The 20,295-nt window shown below is 42.8% G+C and overlaps 1 protein-coding gene across 1 annotated transcript in view; it reads right to left on the bottom strand.

Annotated features, from left to right (window-relative positions):
• The window catches only part of prdm16 (PR domain containing 16), a 90,657-nt gene extending 73,967 nt beyond the window's left edge, over window positions 1-16,690 (bottom strand). The window contains 4 exon segments of the mRNA XM_078238520.1: window positions 5,166-5,319; window positions 9,499-9,646; window positions 11,226-11,424; window positions 16,627-16,690. Of these exon segments, the coding sequence (XP_078094646.1) occupies window positions 5,166-5,319; window positions 9,499-9,646; window positions 11,226-11,424; window positions 16,627-16,675 (550 nt within the window). The 5' untranslated portion in view covers window positions 16,676-16,690.
• Window positions 16,691-20,295: the final 3,605 nt, after the last annotated feature.

Here is a 20,295-nt window from a genome sequence, read left to right as displayed (position 1 = left end):
ATGCCTAAATAAAACATGGTCATCATGTGTCTAATATATTATTTAGAATTTTACATTTGTATGCATTCCTATCTACTTGATTTTCCACTTTGGTCACATTTTTTGTATCAGCATTTTCCCCCACTCTAAATTTGTAACTCCACTTTTACAATGGATTTTCAGCCGAGTAAACTCTGACACTCAGAATGCACAATCTAGCTACTAGCCTCCCACAAATATCTCAGAATGTTTCATTCACCATATTTTTTGAAGTTTATTTATTAGTCACAAGTAGTCTTACATTGACATTGCAATGAAGTTATTGCGAAAATCCTCTAGTCGCCACACTCCGGCGCCTGTTCGGGTACGCTGAGGGAGAATTTAGCATGGCCAATGCACCTAACTTTTGAACTGTGGGAGGAAACCGGAGCACCCGGAGGAAACCCACGCAGACATGGGGAGAACATGCAAACTCCACACAGACAGTGGCCAAGCTGGGAATTGAACCCGGGTCCCTGGCGCTGTGAGGCAGCGGTGCTAACCACTGTGCCATTGTGCCGCCCACTAATATTTTCCCTCTGGAACTGAAATTTATATTATCCAAGTGTACAGTCAGCAATCTGTGTTTGTTTAAAATACACACATATAATTTGCCTGTTTAAAAAATATGTTCAATGCTAACTTTACCTGAATAAAGATTTTCAATTTTGTCTACAAGATTTTCTTCAAATAATTTTGGGGAAAAAAATGAGCAAATGCCACTAGAAGTTAAACAAAAATATTCTCAGTACTTAGTGTGAACAGTACGATTACATCTTGTGAAATTAGATACACTGCACATGTTGTGAGTGTACAAATCAAATGCAGCTCGGAGACGCAGCTCTGTGCAAAAGTATCAAATCGAGGTCAGACTTTTGGGAAAGGTTGAGGCCTTCAAGTAAAAGTTTTTATGATGGCATTGGAGGCACAAAAGACAATTCACTGGCTAATTTTAATTGTATACTTGTGAAATGTAATCTTTTGAACTTTTTCATTTTGTTTAAAACTTTTTTTCTGAACAATATTGAGGGGAAGAAGTGAATACGTGAAAATCTTTAAGGAAGCATTTAGACTATCGGTGAGATCAGGGTAATGAGCTTACATTGGAAAAAAAAGGGAAAGAATCAACACACAAATATGAGAACTGGAAATCAAGTTGTGCAGTGAAGGAGTGCATGCAGTTAAGAATTTTAATACCACAGGTATAACTCAATTAGGTACAAAGGACACAACAAAATATATAAAACTCAATAAGATAGATATAGCTTGATGAATGGATACGGAGATGGATACCCCAGTGACACTTGTATATCCCAGGAAGGATACCCGCTGGACCCACAGATTGATTCTCACAATTGTTCACACAACACTAGAGTCAAGAACCTGACCTCATAATTTACTTCTAGTCAGTGGGGGATGAAAATAGCCTTATGTAGTCGTGCAAAATGGGCAACATTCTCCTTGATTTCCTTGTCCATTGATTTCAATTGGAAAAACAGTGAAAAACAGACTGCCAATGCACTATTGTTCATTTTGCATGACTGCAGAAAATGATTTTCATCCCTAATATATCCTTTATTATATGCCGAATGCTGAAAAGATCACAAACCTAAACTATATACTTACAGCTTTGCTACATTCTTATTGAATAATGTTCACTGGACAATCCCATAAATGTGAGGAGCATGATGAACTTTCTAGCTATGCCACCCAATTCTATCATGGACAGCAGGGTTAGCAACAGCAAAGTAATAACAAAGCCAAAAGTAGCTCTCATATTTGAAAGGTATACTTCTAATAAAGGAATTGACACTTTCTGCAACTTAAAAATATTTCATCTGACAACTCAGGATGATGTATGCTTTACAACTGGAACTGGTGCAATTTTTTACATGTACATACTCACCCAACACAACTACCAATGGTTCTACTCAAAAGTATGCTTAATGACAGCACCTTATACTACCAGAAGTCTTTCAAAGTGTCAGATCCATTTCTAACATTCCTACATGGCTTAATTAAACACAAGGTGGTGAATCCAACACAGTTGAGTGACCTCTCAGCTTATCAATCATGAGTAAAGTGACTTATCAAAATTTTAGGCCCATTAATCCTCAAGCTTCTAATTATATATCATGAATCGTATCAATGCAATCAAATAAAATAATACAACTAATAGTATAATAATACCTATAGTATTGGGGAATAGATTTTACAAACAAAACAGGAAAAGAGTTTATTTGCAGGGTGTGTGGAGGTTAATAATGTTCCTGAAATTAAATGACAATTTGTAGGTTGCAGTGTTCTGCAAATCCTTCACGCTGTGTCATCTGTTGAACATGCAGCTTGGTCATCATTTATTACAGGAAGGGTCAAACATGCTGAGCTTGGAGGGTGGTGAAGGGACATTATGGGGTTGAAGCATATGCTACATCATTCTTTACCCAGTCTATGGTATTCTGACCTGTGGATGCCCAGTGATCCCCAAAATGATAAAATGCCTGATCTCTCCAATGCTGGTGGCACTCACCAGGCAGAGTTTAATGTTAACCCTACCAGGATGCAGGTCATATACCTGTCCTCTTGGCTGCAATTGGGTCAGTCAGGCAGACACAGAGCAGGCTAAAGTTATAGAAAAAACCCATCCCAAAAGAAAAAAAAATCCCATAAATATACATTCTATCCAATTTAACCTTACTTGATTTAAGATACTAAAAATGAAATGGAACAGTAATTTTCCATGAAAATGAAATATGCATGAGCATAAGATTTCAAACTGAAGCATCTGAAAGGGGGTCCATTAGATCATCTGATCTCTGCGCTATCATTATCAAGCTGCCACATTTCTTTGTACTTGTTAATATGTGGTAATATAAAGATAGTTTCTGCAATGACAGCAACGTTTCCTTTGAGTAGCTGACATTTTCTTTTAGAAGAAAGAACAGGTTATCTTTGGGAATTTGCCAATATATGTAAGGAGACCAGAGGTGAGTGTATGGATTTACTGGCAGATCCTTGGCCTATTGGTGCCCTGTCAATATTGGCAGGGCGCCAATAATGGAATGCATCAATATTTCAAACTTTCATGTTAAAGACTAGTTTACATAGAAAAATGCTCATTTTCTTAGGTATCTGTACATACATATGGCTATGCTACTCAGAATGAAAGGAAATATAGAAAATCAATAGCAAAGACACACCATTAACAACAGCATTATGATGCAACTGACCTTTGCTATGATGCTGTACTAATGAGTCGACTAAGCATTCTGAAGGAAAAAAGGGTGCAGCCCAAATCGATTTTTAGTAATTAAGGAACAATTAAGGCATTTATAACCAATATCTTCTTTTGGGTTGGGCCAGAGTTCATCTTTTGCTTGGTCAGGCAATCTGGTTTCCCAAGTCATCTGGCAGCTACTGGTCTCACACCAGCCTCTAAAGTGGCAAGCGCTCTTCTGGTCACACACCCAGTATCTTGGGTAGGCAGACTTGGCTGGCTATGTTCTATAGTATCAGTCGCCATGCAGGAAACAGATTATATGATAGACTCCTAGCTGATCCACTTGCTCTAGTGATAATGAGAAAACATTCCAACTAAATTGAAGTGTAAATCTCAGCCAAGTTTGTAAAATTCGCCTACCCATGGTGGGTTTTGATGGCTTTCAGGCCAAGCTACTTCACAGCAGTGGGGGTCTGTGCTCTACCCACATAAGCCCATCAACTATTTGCCATTCACAAGTGAATATGATGGTGGAATAGGTGTTTTTTTTAACCAGCTACCACCCCGGTAAAGGTGGAAGTAGTGCATGAGTTGAAAGCGTGACACTGAACATCAGGCCAAGGGCAGAATCAAGGGTCAAAGAAAAGAAAGCAGTCCATTGACTGCTGCATTTCAACTACTGCAGAAGTAGTCAACATCTGCCTTTATTCCCTACTTGACTTTGAACTTGGAGGGAAACACGCTATTGCCAATAACACCAGGCTCTGCGTGAATGAAATGCAAAGTGACAGCTTCCATATATTCAGTTCAATTCTGCAGAGCAGCTCTGGATCCCAAAGGTCAGCCTCCCAGGAGGGTGTGACTAATACAAATATCACAGTTTTCAAGTTCTTCATAAAGCATTCAGTCTATCTCTGCATTTCAGCCTATCACTGCAAATTATCAGTTTGAGCACAGAAATTAATCAGCAACTTATCAATGACACGATGAGTAACAAGTTGGCATTGTTGAAAATATGTGGCAAAATTTTATGAAAACCTTTCCACAGAATCTTATCTCTGAGCACTAATGGGTTTGAGAAGGCAGGCAGGCCAGTTATCAGAAAATGCATTTAATTTCCAATTTGTGACGGCTAATGCAGAAATCTGAGGAGATATGAGTAAGGTCAACTCTCTGTAAATATGGGGATTGGTGTAATGACTGTCTGGCATTAGTCAGAGGCATTTCTGCAGATTAAAGTTCTGTTGGTTCACATTAGGCAGCCATTTTGGTTTCAAGATTAGGACTCAACCACTCAAATTTCAAAGAAGGATTTTATCCAGTCAACGTGGCAGTTTGTGGAAGAATGTTAGTTACAAATTTGAGGTGGCTGTGGTAAATAAAGGCCCAGTGAGTTCAAAAGTGGGGAATCTGGCCTAACTCTCTGGGCTCAGAGATGAAGGAAGGTCACCAGGTGAAGATGCCCAACCTCAGTGACACTGTAAAGGGAGAAATGAGAGGGGGGAAGGATCTGAGGAGGACAGTGGTTGAAAAATATTTTACAGGCAGAATGCAGACCACTGGATTATTTTGAAACTATCCAAACTGAAAAGCGAGCTAAGGTGCTCAGATAAACTGTTTTGGTGATGAAACAAAACTTTTTTGCTAATTAGCTGAACCCAAAATCTGAAAGGATTTAAAGGGACAATAAGGGGGGGCAACTTAGCGTGCAAGGGGATCTCTGAAACTGCAGAGATAATGAGAAGACATGGGCCAGGCATGAGAGTTAACAGAGGGAAAAAAAATGACCTTTATAAAGGAGAGAGGTGGCAGTCCTGCATTGTGTACTTGGACTTAGTCAATCATAAGACTGGGAAAGTGATTAAACGTCAGAAAACACAGAATACCTGCAAGCACAAATGAAGATAAGATAGACGCAAGAACTCACAGGTGAAAGGCTTAATGCTGCTGTGTATGTGCTTGTGTTGTTTTAGTCCAGACGAGGTGGCAAAGGTTTTTCCACAGTCGGGGCAAGCGTGTGCCCGAGCTCCCACATGCTGAGACCTGATGTGTCGCTGGAGATTGCTTGGATCGGTGAAGACCTGATGTACAGGAAGGAGAAAAAGAAATAAAAATAGAAGTCATTGTAAACTTGTACAAAGGTCTATTAAAAGGGACTGCTCTGGTCCCAGGTATCAGAGATCTCTTTTAAACAGGAACAATCATTATAGCAGCGGAACCTCGATATTGGAGGGGAAAAAATTCTCGGACTTGGGGGAATGAGCAGGGACGAATTGGATAGTTCTTTCAATAAGTGGACTCAGGCTAGATGGGATGAATGGCCTCCTTCTGTGTTATATGATTTTTTTCTGCACTTACATGTTCTTAATTAATTGTACAATGATTTGCAAGAATTAAAATCTAATTTTGCTTAAACCAGTTATGGCGTAATTTTAATGATTTGCAGTGATGCATCACAGACTTTGGACCCTTAATCTAGTAGAATAGATGGCTGTTCTGTACATGCCCACTGTCTGGTAAAATATACTACCTATGCAACTCTGGTAAATGGGTCTGTACATGTTCAGCCAGTAGAAGTCGGGTTGGCAGGAACTTTTACAGAATGTCTCATTTTTATCAAAAAAAGAATGGAACAAAGAGGTTTAAATCTGTACATGCTGGGAGTTTCATTACATATCTAAATAGACCAATCGAAGCTGGAATCTCCCTAACTGTGGATGGACTCTTGATTATCAATGGGATTAGGGTTGTCCATTATGGAGGCTTCACTGATAATGATTGGCACCTTCCATGCCCACTGGGCACGGCAGGGACTGGGGTGTATTATTGACCCCTTTAATCACATTTTAATTTGATGTTTTAAGTTTCCTTTCTGCTTTGTCTTTTGTTTCGGGCAGTTCCCCTCCTTTTCGGGAGCTGCCCCTTTTGAGTTGTCCTTAAGTTAATTTGATTTAGTTCATTTGGTTGGACGCAAAAAAAAATGATTGGCACCTCATTTTCTTTATAATCAGGCACTAATTAAATGCTTAATTATCACATCTAATTTCAGTTAGTGAAATTGCATTGCAAGGTTTAAAACACAAAGGACAACTCCCAGGGTAGCAGAATTCCCCCAATTCCTATTGTGTAACAGTCCATAAATTGTCCTGTTTATAGAATATGTGCTCAATCTCAGAACAATAAAAATTTACATTTATGCAGAGCATTTAACAAAGCGTTAGTGAAATGCCCCAAGGTATTTACCAGGAGCATTATCAATAAAACATTTTGCCACTGAGTCACAGAAAGAGGTAGTTGGGCAGATGACCAAAGCTCAAAGAGGTTTGTTTTGAGGAGGAGTGAGCGGTCGAGAGGCTGGAAGGTTTAGGCTGTGAATTTCAGAACTTCGGGCCTAAGCAACAGAAAGCACAGCCACCAATGGTGGAGTGATAAAAATTTGAGATGTGCAAGAGGCTGGAATTGGTGGAGTGCAGAGGCTTGTAGGTTGGACACCCAAGATCATAAATGATCAGGCTCAACATTAAACAGTTGCTAGGAATGGAAATAGTGATCAGGGTATGGAACTTGTGGAAGGGAAGAGACATGGCTTTTATCTTCCTGATATTTAGTTGGAAGAACTGTATGTCGTCTAATGTTGTATGCCAGACGCAACTGGAGCAACAAAGTAGAAACACGGGTTACGTGCACAGGCCAAGAGGAGTTATGGTGGGAAAGAGTTGCCAGTTGTCAACATATAAATGTGAAACCCAATGTTGAGTTTTAAGATGATATCACCAAGAGACAGCATGTAAACAAGAAATAGAAGAGGGCCAAGTACAGATTCTTGAAGGACCACAGAGGTAATGGTGTGGGAGTGAGGAGAAAATCCACTTCAGGTGATTCTCAGGCTATGATTTGATGGTTTAAGAATGGAACCAGGCAAGGTTCACATAAGCCAGCGCAGCATTGAACCTTAAGCAACCACATAGCCACAAATAAACATAATTGAAAAATATTTCAAAAATATTGCCCACAAGGATCAGAATTCTCTGGTCTTGCATACCCTGCTACCATTGCCAGCGAGAACAGAGCATCTGAGCAGGGTAGAGGCAGAGAGACTCTTTCCACTTAGAAAGGAAACAAGAACTAGAGGACACAGCCTCAAAATAAGGGGGAGTCAGTTTAGGACAGAGTTGAGGAGGAACTTCTTCTCGCAGAGGGTAGTGAATCTCTGGAATTCTCTCATTGAAGCAGTGGAGGCTACCTCGTTAAATATGTTTCCCGGTAGATAGATTTCTGATCAATAAGGGAATTAAGGGTTATGGGGAGCGGGCAGGTAAGTGGAACTAAACCACTATCAGATCAGCCATGATCTTATTGAATAGCGGGGCAGGCTCGAGGGGCTAGATGGCCTACTCCTGCTCCTATTTCTTATGTTCTTATCTGGCGCTCAGTCAAATCTGCATTCACAGCAGCGGGACCGGAGAATCCCAAATGCGGACAAGGTCGGAAAATTCTAGCCTACATTTGCAACAGTTGATGTCATAGCATTGAATACATGATATTGATAGTAATTTACAATGGGGAATGTTGATAGGAAAGGGTAGCCAAAAATTGTGACAACGGCTAGTGGAGTATGTAGACAGGAAGTACATGCTCTATGTAATTTCACTATAATGACTAGACAACTAGTTTGTGTGTTTGTATATATTACATCCATTATATATAAAATTAAAAGTTATGAATTGAGCATCCCTATGGCTTTGAAAGGTTTCTGCATTTTATAAATATACAATTCTTGCGTTTAGCATGTATTTAACCTGGAAAGGTGGATCAATCGCTAACAATGTGTCTGTGTCAATCACAATGAGAAAAAGAAATAAAATTCAGGGGTAAGAATTAAAACATCACAAACTGACGGGTTTAAAAACAGTACAAGGCAATTTCAGTTTATCTTGAATTTGTGTAGGAGTTCTGCTGTCTCTGAACCTCCACAAAACCAGGGCTTACAGCGCTGTTGCTGCTTTTGTGTTCCAACAGTGAATTAGACTTCGAAAGTGCTTCATTTTCTGTGAGGTGTCTTGGGACGTCCTGAGTTTGTGAAAGGCACTATAGAAATGCAAGTCCTGGCCTGTCTTTCTGTGTGTGTGTGAAGGAAGCAGCATTGCTTTGGGATACTTCACTGAACAGTGCAAGGTTAAATGGCACTTGAACTAACCCCTCCTGAGGTAACAAAGAGCTCCTTTTCCCTCCCTTTTACTCAACAGAAAGATGACACAATCTAACACTCTGCTCACATCACCATCTGATAAGAGTGCACTTCTATTTGAGTCAGTAGAAACTCAAACAGCAGAAAGAAAGTGCTTTGTTTTTTAAAAAATTCCAAGACTGGTTTTCGATCTTTGTTTGTCCTTCTATTCTTTCACCTTGGCAGTGCACCTTCCCCACCCCTCAAACCCACCTGACACTCAGAGATTGTTGATTTGCAATCTAAGTTTAATTGTTTGGTAACTATATTTGAATTGTGGTCAGGGCTGCACAGGATAAAATGGGGATTGAAATTAACTCCACATATTTGCAATTGGTTTCACATATGCAATACTAAAGAGTTCCGGGGAATGTTGCAGTTTGCAAATCACAACATCATGGTTTGAATAGCGACCCCAGTCAACCCTGCTACAGGCACAGGCCGCAATGCCACAGTTAGTTCTGATGCAGACACAGCCTATAATAGCATAGTCTATTCAATTTCACTTACCACTAGCACTAATACAGATACAGGACACAATGTCACCATTCGTCCTAAAGTAGATACCTGCAATAAATTAACTACTTTTTGGATTCTTTGCAACCGTACAGACTTTGTCCAGTCACAACTCCTTATCTAGTGATGCCAGTTGTGGTGAATTTCACCAAATTTTCTTGCACATTTTTCCAAAATCACTTTAAGTATAAGGTAAAAGTTATGAGTAATGTGGTACAACTGAAGTCTAGTTGATTGAAATGTCTGAGTGGAGAGACTGGTCAGGTTTTGTCCACAGAGTAAATCCCATCAGGGTGCTTTTCAATCCACTTGCTAGAAAGTAGAGGGTTACATTTCAAATGATCAGAACCCCAGTTAACCCTTACCTAATTATTAACCTGAACCAACTGCAATAATCAGAATCCCTGTCAACCAGCTTCCACTGTACCATTTTAACTAATCATCTCTATGTAAAAACAAATAACAGTATAAACAATGAGACAATGAAAGGTTTTGCTCTTCTTACCTTCAACCTTACCTTATCACAATTTTCACATTCAAAGCGTTTGCCGCTATCGTGGGACATTTGATGGCGTATTAGATTGGATTTCCAGTTGAAGGCCTTCGGACATTGGTCACATTTATATTCGCGTTCCTCGCTGTGAATTATCATGTGTTGCTCCAGGCTGCACCAACAGGAGAGAGGAGACAGAGAACCCTTAACTTATTACTATGTGTCAACATGATGGAGGACAGTTTTATATATCTTTAAACAAGAAAAAGTAATTGCACTATTCTTTGTGGTACCAGAGATCGCAAGTTCAATTTGCTGCGTTTTGTTGCTTTCAGTAGTTGGTCCCAGCACCCCGGATTCTCTGGAGTGTCAGCTGGAAAGCTTTTGTGTGTGGGTGTCAGTTCGGATAAGCACAGCATTGGGCTCAATATTAATGGCCCTCATGGTTGACTAGCCCACTGACACTTGCTGTTTGGGTTCACACAAGAGGAGCCATGCCGCCTGCAATGAAGGTACCATAAGAGAGTTCTGATGCCTTGTATAGTTGAGTGTCCCACTGACACTCAATCTTTTGGGGGGTTTACATGAGTTGGGGGAAAAAAAGTAGTGGGAATAAAACTATGTATGCCAGATTCTTAACACTAGAGGGAAAAAAAATCAGAACGTGCACAGAACAAAAGAGCAGGTTTTAACGGTTAGGATCAAATATTTACCAAATAAGGAGTGGTTTTACTGACCCAGCACTAAGATAAGCAGTTAACAGACCAGGATTTCCAATCTGGGAGCTATCCATTTGTGACTGAGCTGTAGGCTGCATTTGCGAACAGAAAATCATTTGCTTCAATAATATATTATTATTAACTACTTTAGCTAAACAGGCTTCCGGGAAATGACTATAAGGACATTGTAGCTTCTACAAACATTACCCACTTACAAATGACTTCCCTCCCGTTCCACCCCCCGCCCCCCTTCCCTACTACAAGTCCACTTGAAAGGGAATGGGAAACAAAGCTTGATCTCACTAAATTACTGGAAGTTGCAGCAGCAAGAGACTAAACCTTTTCAAATTAATCCCAACAGCACAGTTAAACCACAGTTAACTCATGTTTAGTTGAACACAGATCAATTCGTGAATGAAGAGTTGTGTTTAAATTATAACAAGTGATAGGATCTTAGTATACATTACAAATCTGAAAATACCACACTTCACAAAGCCTTTTTTAAGTACAAGTATAAGGACAGAAGGAGAGAAATTGGGATTAGTTTTGCTGTCACCAGAATGAGTAATTTAGGTTTAATGTCTACACTAAAGTAGCATAGAGAGGAATCAGGCACAAGAACTTTGAATGGATGCACAAGAGCCGGATTGTAGTGGTAAGAACCCTTGAGTCATTTAGGAAGCACAAGAATACTGATAATGGGATGGCAAGGTCCTTCCACATGGGTCAGCTATGAAGTACCCAGCTCATGCATGTCCATGATGCTGCTGGGGGTAGTGCTTCACAAATGTTGCACCTGTAAACTCACACCAAACTGGGGAATAGTGTACAAGCTTACCTTCCTTCGCCATGGCCCTTGCTGTTTAAGAAAAATGTGCAGCATCTTAGGTTAGCACGTCGTGGTTTGCGAGCCAGTCTCAGCACACTGTACTGAGCACCCGTAAGTAATGTCACCAGTAACACTAGCAGCAAAGTGCTTAAACTATCATCTTCTCCGGCTCGTCTCTGGCCCTAGCCCGTAGTTATGCATACCTGTACTCATTGGGAAATATCCGATCGCAGTCCTTGCACTCATGGAGCTGCTCGTCACCCAGCTGACTCTGTTTGAACTCCTCGTTGATGGTGGTGAAGATGGCATTAACGTTGTTGCAGGCATACGCCTGGTGTCGCCGCAGCGCCACTTTTGAGCGGAACAGCTCGTCGCAGTCTCCACATCGATACCTCTGCTCCTCTGTGGGGGGCCAGCAGTTGAAGAAAGCCCACACAAGTGCGAGAAGGAAAATTAGAAATTAAATAAAGCTAAAGTACTGAGCAGAGAGCCGGTTAAAATCACACAGAAACCTTCAGGCCGAAGGCCTGTAGTGTATAATCATAAATTATTGCAGCCCAAGTTCAAACAAATTAAAGAAAGGGAGCAGCTATTATTGAGTTTACGAGGCAGCATCCTGATCCCTGTGCCAAGTCAAACAATCCACTGGATGCTGTAAATTTTCCAACATAACAACTGGTGTGAAGGGGTCAGGTCTGCCTGGGCTCTGCCCCCACGCCTCTCACTTCAACAGGAATCAACCTAGACCCACTCTCTGCACCTCCCTACCCCTGTCCTTGCCCTCAGCGTCTCTGTCCGTGTATCTCTGCTCTCATCAACAGCACTTGGGACAAAAGCGAATGCCAGACAAATAATAAATCGGGTCCTAATGGGTTTCAAAAACGTAATAAAGATCCAAAGAGAGGAGAGTTGTGTGCCCTTTGCATACTAATCCATGGGGCCAACTCCTCAGGAGGCAGGTCACTGAGCAGCTCATTCAAGCTTCAGTCACTGGTTGTACATAGGTCAATCTTTTCTCTTCCTGTGCTACACCATAGTCTCCATCCTTGTCAGAATTCATTCTTCTCCTGGTCCAGAAGATGCTGACTGTTGTCTCTGTCAGAGATTTCTTACACACCCTGGGAGAGCCTCATGTGCAAGCCTTTACAAATGAGTAGGTGACATCACAGCCAAGGTCAAGCTAAAGTTAAGGCCAGCCCTTGACTCAATCATGGATTCCCATCTACAGTTGTCGACAGGGCCCTCAACAGCGTGCAGTCCATCTCCCGCGCCGTGGCCCTCACCCCCTTCCCTCCCTCTCAGAACAAGGATAGAGTCCCCCTTGTTCTTACATTTCACCCCATCAGCTCTGCATGCAAAGCATAATCCTCCGCCATTTTCGCCAACTCCAGCGTGATGCCACCACCAAACACATCTTCCCTTCACTCCCTCTGTCAGCATTCCGCAGAGACCGTTCCCTCCGGGATAACCTAGTCCACTCCTCCACTATACCCAACACCTCTCCCGTCACTTATGGCATCTTCCCCTGCAATCGCAGAAGGTGTAACATCTGTCCCTTTACCTCTTCTATGCTGACCATGCAAGGTCCAAAGCATTCATTCCAGGTTCAGCAGCGTTTCACTTGCACCTCTTTCAATTTGGTCTATTGCATTCGCTGCTCCCAATGTGGTCTCCTCTATATCGGAGAGACCAAGCGTAGACTGGGTGATCACTTTGCTGATCACCTTCAGTCTGTGCGCAATCAGGACCCTGACCTTCCGGCTGCTTGCCATTTTAACACACGATCCTGCTCCTGTGCCCACATGTCTGTCCTCGGCTTGCTGCGATGTTCCAGTGAAGCTCAACACAAACTGGCGGAACAGCATTTCATCTTCCGGCTAGGCACTTTTCAGCCTTCTGGTCTCAACATCGAATTCAACAACTTCAGATGATTTGCTCTACCCCACCTCGACCCCTTTGTTTTCGTTCTATTTTATTTATTTTTTTACTGTTCTCTACCTCTTATTTCTTTATTGTCTTTCTTCATTTTTCTCCTCCACCACTCTTTCCCCCTACTTTATCCTCCTTCCCTTACCTTTTAAGAAAAAATAACATTAATGGACATTAAGAAAGAGGATGTGTTGGAAATTTTGAATAGCATCAAGATAGATAAGTCGCCGGGACCGGATGGGATGTACCCCAGGTTACTGTGGGAGGCGAGGGAAGAGATTGCAGAGCCTCTGGCGAAGATCTTTGCGTCGTTGATGGAGACGGGAGAGGTTCCGGAGGATTGGAGGATTGCGGATGTGGTTCCTATATTCAAGAAAGGGAATAGGGATAGCCCAGGAAATTACCGACCGGTGAGTCTAACCTCAGTGATTGGTAAGTTGATGGAGAAGATCCTGAGGGACAGGATTTATGAACATTTAGAGAAGTTTAGTATGCTCAAAAGTAGTCAGCACGGCTTTGTCAAAGACAAATCATGCCTTACGAGCTTGGTGGAGTTCTTTGAAAATGTGATTAAACACATTGACGAAGGAAAAGCGGTAGATGTGGTTTACATGGACTTCAGCAAGGCGTTTGATAAGGTTCCCCATGCAAGACTTCTCGAGAAAGTGAGAAGGCATGGGATCCAAGGGGCTGTTGCCTTGTGGATTCAGAGCTGGCTTGCCTGCAGAAGGCAGAGAGTGGTTGCAGATGGGTCTTTTTCTGAATGGAGGTCGGTCACCAGTGGAGTGCCCCAGGGATTTGTTCTGGGACCCTTGCTGTTTGTCATGTTCATAAATGACCTGGATGAGGAAGTGGAGGGATGGGTTGGTAAGTTTGCTGACAACACGAAGGTTGGTGGTGTTGTGGATAGGTTGGAGGGATGTCAGAAGCTGCAGCGTGACATAGATAGGATGCAAGACTGGGCGGAGAAGTGGCAAATGGACTTCAACCCGGATAAATGTGTAGTGGTCCATTTTGGCAGGTCAAATGGGATGAAGGAGTATAATATCAAGGGTAAGACTCTTAGCAGTGCAGAGGATCAGAAGGACCTTGGGGTCCGGGTCCATAGGACTTTTAAATCGGCCTCGCAGGTAGAGGAGGTGGTTAAGAAGGCGTATGGTGTGCTGGCCTTCATCAATCGAGGGATTGAGTTTAGGAGTCGGGAGATAATGATGCAGCTTTATAAGACCCTCGTCAGACCCCACTTGGAGTACTGTGCTCAATTCTGGTCGCCTCATTGCAGGAGGGATGTGGAAATGATTGAAAGGGTGCAGAGAAGATTTACAAAGATATTGCCTGGATTGGTTGGCATGCCTTATGAGGATAGGCTGAGGGAGCTCGGTCTTTTCTCCTTGGAGAGACGAAGGATGAGAGGTGACCTGATAGAGGTGTACAAGATGTTGAGGGGTATAGATCGGGTGGATTCTCGGAGGCTTTTTCCCAGGGCTGAAATGGCTGCTACGAGAGGACACAGGTTTAAGGTGCTGGGGAGTAGGTACAGAGGAGATGTCAGGGGTAAGTTTTTCACTCAGAGGGTGGTGGGTGAGTGGAATTGGCTGCCGTCAGTGGTGGTGGAGGCAAACTTGATAGGGTCTTTTAAGAGACTTCTGGATGAGTACATGGGACTTAATAGGATTGAGGGTTATAGGTAAGCCTATATATAAGCCGAGGTAGGTAGGTTCATGACCAACGCAATTTGTGGGCCGAAGGGCCTGTTTGTGCTCTATTTTTTCTATGTTCTGTGGTCTATGTTTTCTCCCCCTTTGCTTCCCCTTTTCTAAATTTTACCTCTGTCCCATCCATTGCCCCCCCCCCCCCCCCCCCCCCCACCCCCGTCCCAACATCTTCATCTGACACAGCTTACACTCTCATTTTAGCTTCTGTGCTGCTGTGCTGTTTGGCCATTCACACCCTTTATTCTCTCTATGGACAGCCATTAGCTGCCTTTTCCCCTGGTTTCTGTGGCTATGACTCATCTTTCATTCCCTCACCCTGCAGTATAAATATCTCCCACTTTCGATGCCTTTTAGCTTTGACAAAGGGTCATCTGGACTCGAAACGTCAGCTCTTTTCTCTCCTTACAGATGCTGCCAGACCTGCTGAGATTTTCCAGCATTTTTTCTTTTGGTTCCAGCCCTGACCCAGTATCCAGCAGTATTTACTTTCTATGTGGGTTCCATTGGTTCGCACTTGGATACAGGAGTCCTTCTTTGATTTTCCTCCTTTCTCTCCCGAGCTCAGAGGCATTGAGAGCTAGGACCAATTCTAGCAGGTCGCTGAACCTGAAGATTTGCTAACTCAACACAATCCAGCACCTTCTTGGTTTCTGTGACCCCATACCACACCAGAAGATGCAGTTGCCCACTGAGACAGCAGGGTTAAACTCCTCTCTAAACAGATTCTGAAACTTGCTAACACTCAGCTAAACACAGAATGCAGCTTTTAGAAAATCAGGCACTAAACCCCAAATGATAAGAAACTGGCTAATGTATTTTTTCAAATTACAACAATCATTTCACCTCAAAATGTACTTCATGAGGGGTAAAGTGCTTTGGGACATCTTGAAGTTGTGAAAAGCACTGTATAAATACAAGTTCTTCCTTTCTTCTTTCCCTATCCTGAAGGGCTTTGATGTCCCATCGCCCAATTAGAATTATGATTAAAATTAAGAGGAGGAAATTGGGAGGAAGAAAAAGAGCACAAAATGACCTGGGGTGGATCTGTTTGCAATGAGTTAACCAAAGTTGGGTTTACAATGCAGCGTCCAGCTGATGGGAATCATAGAATCGAAGGAGACCATTTGGCCCATCGAGCCTGCACTGACAACAATCCCACCTAGGTCCTATTCCAGAACCCCACATATTTACCCTTCTAATCCCCCTGACACTAAAGGGAATGTAGAATGGCCAATCAACCTAACCCGCACATCTTTAGATTGTGGGAGGAGCACCTGGAGGAAACCCACGCAGACACGGGGAGAACATGCAGGCTCCACACAGAGAGACACCCGAGGCCGGAATTGAACCCGGATCCCTGGCGCTGTGAGGCAGCGGTGCTAACCACTATGCCACCGTGCCTCCGCGTTGAAAGAGTTGCACTCATCACTGACTTGATTACTGTTGTTGCATCTCAGAGAGCGCTGAAAACAGATGAATGAAAGCTAGGAAGGCTGATCATTGGTTGTCCCTCCTCTCTGAGGGGAATGGAGGACAGGGAAAGACCTCAGAAGATGCTGAATCACTGTTTGAGGATACAGGGCTACATCCACCACATTGCGTGCTTCAGTTCTTGTCTTGTGAGCAGCTGGAGAAGTGCTGCATTGTCTCACCACGGTCAGTTAGATGGGCACTATAGTGCTTCACCACAACCAGATAGAGAAGGACCACATTGTCTCACCGCATTCAGTTAGAGAGGCACCACATCGTCTCACTGTGATCGGATGGGGAGGGACTGCATTGCCTCACCGTGATCAGTTAGAGACACCACATTGCCTCACCGTGATCAGATGGAGAGGGACCACATTGTCTTACCAGGATCAGTTAGAGGTATTGTATTGTCTCACCGCAATCAGACAAAGGTAAAAACTGTCTAATTTATATTTACGGAGACATGTATGGATTTATTAACGAGGCTTACCATCAAGGTTTGGTGGCATTGTCCCATCAGGATAGATACCGTCCTTCATAAAAACAAGCAGCTCATCGCCCGATTTAACTTCTTTAATTACTTTATAGTAAATCTGGAAACAAGATCAAATATGGAATTAATCTAGGCTGCTGAATAAACAGGGTGTTCGTAGGTTTATACAGAAAATGCAGCAAGTACTGATTTAGTCCTTACCTTGCTGAATGCATTGAGATTCTGTAGATTTACAGTGATTAATACCAATAGTCCCTTCACTGTGACTCCTGCTCACAGGGCTGGAGTATAAACATCAGCCCTGAACAACATTCTGTCTCACTTATCCACAATGTACTCCAACCTAAAGTGAAAAGTTATTTTGCTTCACGTCACACTCTTCATACAGAGAAGCAGTAAGTGGAATCCAGCCAAACAATTCTCCACAGCTAAAGTGTAAAAGATTGGGATAGTGGATATTCCAAACCCTTAAGAACAAGTACTTAGACATCAGAAATGTTATTTGGCTCACTGCTGATGTAACTGGCCATGTAGCTGTTGCTTTGAATCCTGCTGGTTCTCAAGCAGGCAGCAGTGACTACGGCATCTGGTTAACGGACCAGCTCCATTAAGCCTTAGCCACAACTTCAAACTTACAGTTCTGACTAACAAAGAGCCACTAAAGGACTGAACATGGCAATTGTGGGTATCATAGATGGCTGCCTGATATTAAAGGCTTAAAAGGCCTCTGTTCAGTCAGTGGTCACTTCCTGTGCCTTGGTGTTGCAGTTCATATTTGCAATGAGGAAGATTCAGTGGCTGTTCATGGTGTTTAGATTCTACACTTCAAGCAACTGGGGCTTGGGCTCTTGATCAACAGGCTACTGAAGAGAAGGAAAAACTCCGAGGTCAAACCCTCAAGAGTGAGAAGTAAGCCAAAGATAGAAAGTTAGGACAGCTGGTGAAAGGTTGACACCAAAGATACTTTTAATTCTATAACGGATGCTAATGGCAGACCACATTAGCGAGAGATGTTTCCTATTAATGGTGTCGATTCTGGATTGAGGGTCATAGAATCATAGAATCATAGAATCCCTACAGTGCAGAAGGAGGCCATTCAGCCCATTGAGCCTACGCTGACAACAATCCCACCCAGGCCCTAATCCCGTAACCCCACATATTTACCCTGCTAATCCCCCCTTATACTAAGGGTCAATTTAGCATGGCCAGTCAACCTAAATCACACATCTTTGGAGTGTGGGAGGAAACCAGAGCACCCGGAGGAAACCCACACAGACACGTGGAGAATGTGCAAACTCCACACAGACAGTAACCCGAGGCTGGAATTGAACCCGAGTCCCCGGCGCTCTGAGGCAGCAGTGCTAACCACTCTGCCACCGAGGATGGCACCTCATAAAAGAAGAAGCCAGGTTTTTCATTATAACATCTAGCTCTTTGTGCTGTCGGCTGTCATGTTTCTATTCATCAAGTCATTTAAAACAGAGCACTTCATTTGATTTCTTTGTGGAGGGGGTTGATTGTGAATAGACATGCGTCTAGCACTCCCCAATTCAATATCCAAATGGACACTGGCAGTTACCCGAAGAAAAAGCATTATTGTTGCAAAAATTGTTTTGTTATTAGAGAATAGCAACAGAAACGATGGTGAAAATAATTCAAGCAATACTTGAATTATTAGGACATGAACTGAAATCTGGTGACCTCTTGAATGCTCTGTGATCCCCCTCCACTTTCTGACACCCTGGGGTCAGGACCCCAGTTTGAAAGCTTATAGTCTAGTGGCAAGAAGGGAATTAAAAAGGATGTAGGGAGAAGAAAATGAGAAGCAGCTCAGGGCAGAACAATTACATTAGATGCTAAATGTTACCAGAACCTACTTTTGCCTTTGGGATTTGTGTTGAGCATTTTGTTGGGGGGAAATAACTCGAACAGTGCTTTATTATAACCTGAGTATCACAAGAGGAATGAGCAATTCACACAACACACAAAAAAAATCACGCACACACACAAAAACACACATGGTGAGAATTGGTTTTGGGCAATAGCACGGATCAGACGTTGGTGAAGTGCTGGCCCCTTTTACTCTCTATGCCTAATTGCCTTTTCCACAATGGTAAGGGAAATTGGGCTAGCAGTGTGTAAAAGGAGCTGCTGGTTTGCTATTGCTTAGCTATCCTACTGCCCAAGACCAATTTCACAGTACACACACACACTCACACACACACACACAGCATTCACGCATACACACACACACACACTCATTCACACACACACACACACACACACACACAGCATTCACGCATACACACACACTCACTCACTCACACACACACACAACACAGCATTCACGCATACACACACACACACACACTCACTCACACACACACACAACACAGCATTCACGCATACACTCACACGCAGACACACTCACTCACACACACACACACAACACAGCATTCACGCATACACACACACACTCACTCACACACACACACAACGCAGCATTCACGCATACACTCACACGCAGACACACTCACTCACACACACACACACAACACAGCATTCACGCATACACACACACGCAGACACACTCACTCACACACACACAACACAGCATTCACGCATACACACACATGCACACACACTCACTCACACACAACACAGCATTCACGCATACATACACGCACGCACACACGCCATGGTGTTGACACACACATACACCAAACACATGCCCATACACATACATGTGCAAAAAGCCATTATATATAAACACAAAAAACACGTACAAGTTGCAGCTGGAGTTGGCTTCACAAGGCAGAGGCCAGGGCCAAATGTCTAGGGGAAGAGTGGGGCGGGCAAATCTCCAACATATTCAACAGAGCCCAGAATGTCAACAAACATCTCTTGGATCACTAAAGAGAAACAGAATCATACTTGGAAATAAAAATATAAAAATAAAAATAATATGGTGGGTGGTGTGGGGATGTGTATGTGGAGACAGACCAAGGACCCAGAAAACAGGACAGCAAACAGATAGGTCTTTTTTATTATTCTTTCTTGGGGTGTGGTGACACAGACAAGGTCATATTTATTGCTTATCCTTAATCTGCTCTGACGGCAGTAAGAGTCAACCACATGTTGTGGAACCAGAGTCAAATGGGCCCTGTAGAGTAATCAACTAGATCTTGCATTCCAAATCACTGTTCAGTGATATGGGGTGAGGAATGGTGTGGACTGAGCAACATGCCCAGTCTCAGTGTCTGGACTGACGTACAAAGAAAAGCACATAGGGGAGATACCAGAGGGTGACTGGCATCTGTGGAATCTCACCCATTAAGAAACAATCATTGCAGGAGAGAAATGGGAAAAAGTAGGACAGGGGATTAATGCTTCAATCCTATAATCTGTGGCACCAGCTCAAGTCACAGGATTCAAAGCTGTCACTGCCTTGCTTTCTTCCCTCTGACTCCCTTGTTGGAAGACAACAATAAAACATATTGTAAAGGGAAGAGATTTGGCCGATGGCACCTTAGTGGTTATGGAATTAAACTCACAAGTAGTGAGCTCAAAACACATTTGAATTCATGTTTGATCAGTTGTCAAAGGCACCAGGTAAGGTGACCGTGAAAGGACGTGGATCAGATTGTTGCAAAAAACTTAAGGGGG

Source organism: Mustelus asterias, chromosome 22 (assembly GCF_964213995.1).
Source record: "Mustelus asterias chromosome 22, sMusAst1.hap1.1, whole genome shotgun sequence".
NCBI classification, from domain to species: Eukaryota; Metazoa; Chordata; class Chondrichthyes; order Carcharhiniformes; family Triakidae; genus Mustelus; species Mustelus asterias.
This window is presented reverse-complemented; position numbering and strand designations above follow the sequence as displayed.